General features: G+C 35.2%; 1 protein-coding gene across 1 annotated transcript in view; it reads right to left on the bottom strand.

Moving 5' to 3' along the window:
• The window catches only part of CFAP70 (cilia and flagella associated protein 70), a 113,997-nt gene that overhangs the window by 57,948 nt on the left and 50,453 nt on the right, over nucleotides 1-5,596 (bottom strand). Inside the window, 4 exon segments of the mRNA XM_014538384.1 lie at nucleotides 1,035-1,118; nucleotides 1,302-1,341; nucleotides 1,343-1,470; nucleotides 3,469-3,603. Of these exon segments, the coding sequence (XP_014393870.1) occupies nucleotides 1,035-1,118; nucleotides 1,302-1,341; nucleotides 1,343-1,470; nucleotides 3,469-3,603 (387 nt within the window).

Here is a 5,596-nt window from a genome sequence, read left to right as displayed (position 1 = left end):
TTCAGTGCATGGCTGCCGGCCACCATCTTGGCTGGCAGTTAATTTGCATATCGCCCTGATTAGCCAATGGGAAGGGTAGCGGATGTATGGCTAATTACCATGTTTCTCTTTTATTAGATAGGATAGGTAGAATTAAGCCCAAACTTTTTAGCAAGCCTTTCAAAGCCTTTCTACAACCCAGATCACTCTCTCTCTCATTTCTCACCTCCTAGAACCTCTTCTTTTTTTCATTTCTCTATACCAGCAGTCGCCAACCTTATGAACCTCATGGAACACCAGTGGTTCACAGACCACCGGTTGGCGACCACTGCTCCCAAGGTTTCCTTAAACCAGCGGTTGCCAACCTTTCAGACCTCATGGACCACCAGTGGTCTGCGGACCACCGGTTGGCGACTGCTGCTCTATACCATACATTGAATTAATTGATGTACCCCAAATTCTGCTATCTTCTTTGTGCCTTGACTCCAGCTGCTCCCTGACCCTGAAATGCCTCTTCTTCCATCTTCATCTGGCAAAGGCTTCTCTTCTTCTTTCACTACTTAGCTTGGATGCCACCTCTTCCATGAAGATTTCTGAGATTGCCCCATTCTAGTAGCTACTAATCTGTTTTGTTGGAGCCCACACAGCACTTTTATGCATTCCTCTACTACAGCATTCATCAAAGTTCTGTATTGCCATTAGTTATGTACCAATTGTATTTCGCCCACCAGACTGTTGAGTGTCCTGAGAGCAGATGAATAAATGCTGCAGATAATGCATCCTTGCATCCCTCATAGTGCTCAAAATAGTAGCTTTAATAAAAGACATAAATTTTTAATGCTGTAACAGTCCTTAAAGTTAATCTGGTACCTATTTGTTTCAGTAAGTCTCAGCAAGACAAAGAAATTTACCCAACATCAAAAACCAGTCATGGTAAATAAGGATGGTAACTCAATGAGCATTTTCCTGAGCATTTCCCACTACAACATACTACCTTACTCAGTAAAGGACTGATGAATGTAAACTTAATTTTCCAACTCTTTATGCATAGTTACCTGTCCTTCTGGATTGTAGTTTGGAGTGGCATCCAGAATTTCCACAGCTGTATCTGAGCTCTGAGATTTTACACTAGATGCTGGCTGAAAGAAAGGAACATACCTTAAAAATGAAATTCTTATATGGTCTTTACAATGGCAGGAACACTAATCATTATGTTGCATCAAAATGCAAATCAAATTGAGGCAATTCACCAAATGAGAAATAAGTGTAAGCCTCTGGAATGTAACAAAATCAGCAAAATCATCACCTTCTCAACAACCTACCATATCCCCAGACCTAGGCCTTCCTTTTATATCCTTTTCTTACTATTTTATCTTCTTTCAGGTTCTTAGCAACAACTGGTTTGGACAATGGAGAATTAATTCCTCCTACTTTGTTATTATGAAGCAAATTATGCCCAGTATCCCGGAACAAGCTAAATGAACATTTGGTCTAAAAAACAAACAAACAAAAATTTCAATGAATCATAGGCAAATAAAAGAAATCCACATTATTCTTTAACATCCCTTAGTTTTCTAGATAATTTTAACATTGTAGAAACAAAGAGAAATGGGGGAATTAAAAAACTCTATTGCACCCATATTTGTTGAGGAAGTAAAACCATCACAGAAAGCTAGCTGTCTATCCCATTATTTAAATTCTTAAGAGAAGACTTTTCAACTCGGCTTGATTTTGTATCTCATTAACTTGTTACCAGACAGCTTTTCATCTTTGACACATAATTTCAAATTAACTTTAAATGGTTGAATTTATTTCTGTACAAGAAACATTATTTAATTACTGGTTTATCAATTATGATTAGAAGAAGAGGGGCAAGTTTATAGTTCAAAATAAAAACTTTGCATGGGAAAATTCAACTACAATGCCTGGAAAAGAGTCTTACAGAAATTTTAAAATTAAACAATATGGATGAATGTAAATATAATTTATACTGAGTGAAAGAAGCCAGACTCCCCCCACCCCCCTCCCACCCCCAAAAAAACCCAGAGGGATTGAACAGAAGTAGGAGAGAAGGATAACAGGAAAGGTCATGATAAAACTTTGGCCAGTGATGGGTATTCTTACTATCGTGATTGTGGTGATAGTGCCACAGATGTATACCTACGTCAAAAGCTTTAGATTGTGCCACTTAAGTATATGTCAGTTGTACCTCAATAATGCTGCTAAGAACATGGTCCCACAATTTTAAAGAAAAAATTATAAATACTAATCACCACTCAAAGTCCTAAATTACTGTATTTCATAATCTAAAATATAAACTTTTTCAAATTTTAACATTTCTAGGAAATGAGAACATTTCATGTAAGTGATATTGTACAATATGTAGTCATTTGTGTCTTTCTTCTTTCACTTTGCATAAAAATTTTGAAGTTCATCCATGTTATAGAATGTATCAGTAGCCCATTCCTTTTTTAACAAAACAGCTTTATTGAGATATAATTCACATTTCATATAATTCACCAAAAATACAATGATTTTGGCATATTATATTATTTGTAATCCATTCTTTTTCATTGCTAAATAATATTTCTTTGTATAGATATACCACATTTTGTTTATCAACTCATCAGTTGTGGACATTGGATTGTTATGAGTTTTAGGCTACTGTGAATAATGCTGTTCACAGTAGCCTAAAACATTCACATACATGTGTTTGTATAAATTCAGGTTTTCAATTTTCTTGAGTAGATTCCTAGGAATGATTTGCTGGGTTGCATGGTAAGCTTATATTTAGTATAGATTTTTTAATAATATAGTTGTTCTATTAAATATTGAGAGTACAATATTGAAAGTTCTAAATGTTACTATCGAATTGTCTATTTCTCCTTTCAATTCTGTTGGGGTTTGCTTCATGCATTATGAGGTTCTCTTGTTAGTGGTGTATACATTTATAATCTACATATACACTTATTTTATGTAATAATTTATAATTTATAAATTCTATCTTTATGATTAATTGGCCTTTACTCATTATGGCATGCCACTCTATGTCTTTAGTAATGTTTCTTGTCTTGAAGTCTATTTTATATGATACAAATATTGCCACTTAGCTCTGTTACATTTTCTACTTGCATAGTATGTCTTTTCCATTCTTTTACTTCAACTTATGTATGTCTAAATCTAAGGCATGTTTGTTTTAGACTGCATATCATTGAATCTTGATATTTTAAAATCCAAGTCTCATAATCTCTGTCCTTTCATTGGGGTGGTTAGACTACTCACATATAATATTATTGTTGAAATATTTGGCCTAAAGTTTTTGAGATTCAATGGCAGAATGACAGCAAGCTCTATATTTAAAATCCCAGTATATCAATTGGTTCCAAACATCCATTGCAAAGATGTATAATCTTTAGCATGTATATGTAAAGTAAACAAATATAAAGGATAAACTGGTACAGATGACATCTTCTATACAATTTTTCTGACCTTTTCATAGACCGTGCTGTCTAGATAAGGGTAAACATGAAAAGCTCCCCGAATCCTCTTCACACCTGGATACAGCAATGGGACCATATTAACATAAGCCACACCATGAAATGAAAGCGCATTTTCATCATCCATCTAAAGGAATAAAACCAGAGACCTATTAGTACCATAGAGCAATGTAGTATATAAGGTATGGAGCTCTGACTCAGCAATTCAAAGACCTGGCTTTAGAAACTAGCTATGCTACTTAAGTAGTTGACTTTGGGGCAATAGCATAGACATTTTGGGTCTTCACTTCTTCTTCTTTTTTTCTCAAATTATAAGGGAAAGTTTATTTAGAAAGTCACAGAGATAGTAGAAGGGCCCTTGGAGCCTATGAGAAAGAGGAAGAGAGATATGCACCTTGAGGGATGAAAGAGGGAAGATTGGCCCTGGGATATGCTACAGGAAAAAGAGGAAAGGGGAAAGGAAGAGGTGGGGAAAGGTGCAGGCATGCTCCATAGAGAGAGCTGTGGGGTCTTCATTTCTTTATTTTCAAAATGGGTTTAGTAATACCATGATCACTGAAATAATGCATATAAACAGTGTTAATGAATAGTAAAGGCAGTAGTTGAATAAACACACTCAAATTCATTAATATATATATTCAACAAAAAAATCAATTTCACCATGTAAAACTGTAAAAAACAACAATAACAACAACAACAAAAATTGAAAAGAAATCAGAAGCTGTGGCTTTTAGTTCTAGTTCATAGACTCATGTGAATGAAAGTGTCTTACAAATCATCTGGACCAGTGTTGACAAGTAGGCTTTAGCTAATGCCTACATTCTAATCAATTAGAGTACTGTGCTGAGAAAGATTCTGTACCTTTATCTGGATTCAGAAGGAAAAAAATCCTTTGATTGATCAGTATTATCTGCCATGGATGAAGGAGGATGAATGCCATCATGTATTTGCCATCCCTAATTTTATCTAAACTCTCATTACAAAGATGAAGAATATGTCAAAAAAAAATAGATCTTAACATCATTTTAATGGCTATATGGTTTGCCATAAAAAACTTTTATAAGAAAAAAAACTGAAAGAAAACCCATTTAATTCCCACAAGATTAAAAGTAATCTCTTTGATTTTACCTATTAAAATAATTAGAAATTAGGTTAAATTCCTATGATCATATAATAATATTATGTTCTTTAGAAAGCTAAGGAAACTTGTTTTATATATTACAAAGGGGAAAGTAGCAGTATTTTTATTCTTCCAAAAAGTCCATTTTAAAATCAATAAAAATCATTTAGGTACTTGTTAAGTGTATGCTATATGCCATGAATCATGCTAGGTACTGTGGAGGATACAAAGCAGTCTACAAGAGGATCAGACACAAAAGACCAGACATGTACAAGTAAAACAATAGAGATCATGTTCTAGGCCTGTGGTCAGCAAACTGCGGCCCGAAAGCCACATGCAGCTCTTTGGCCCCTTGAGTGTGGCTCTTCCTAAGTCAGGGGTGGGCAACCCCTGGCACGCGTGCCATACAGGGCACGCCAGTAACTTTTGCTGGCATGCGAAACCCTCTCTTATAATCTTCCATTTACAATTTTTGTGAACATTTGAATGAATTAAATGTTAAATTACAAGGAACTGGCAAGACACTTGATGTTATGTTTGGTTACATAAAGGCTTTTGAAAAGAAACTGGAAGTCTTGAAGAGGGATGTGGATGGTGAGAGATTTAGATATTTCCCAAACCTCAAGAGGCACATCAAAGACCTCCCAAAATATGACAGAACAGACTGTCAAAGCCTTCAAAAGCTGTTTTTAAACATCATCGAGTCAACTATTGAGCAGTTCTTCTCAAGATTTGCGAAATTCAGAGAACTGGAAGAGACAGCAAAATTCATGAGGTTACCAGACAGCATGAAACTGGAGGAACTAAACTTACAAATGTTTTCATGGATAGACATGGCTGACTTTGAAATGCAGTTGATTGAATTTCAGAGTAGCTCAATTTGGAAGCAGAAATTTATTGACCTTAGAGTTGACTTGGAAAACATTGAAAAAAAGCGATTAGAGACAGGACTACCAGAGAGAAGTGTCGAAAACGAACTATTGAGGACTTGGAATGCCAT

This window comes from Myotis brandtii, unplaced genomic scaffold (assembly GCF_000412655.1).
Source record: "Myotis brandtii unplaced genomic scaffold, ASM41265v1 scaffold190, whole genome shotgun sequence".
NCBI lineage: Eukaryota > Metazoa > Chordata > Mammalia > Chiroptera > Vespertilionidae > Myotis > Myotis brandtii.
The sequence above is the reverse complement of the archived record's forward strand: the minus strand, read 5'-3'. Positions and strand labels throughout refer to the sequence as shown.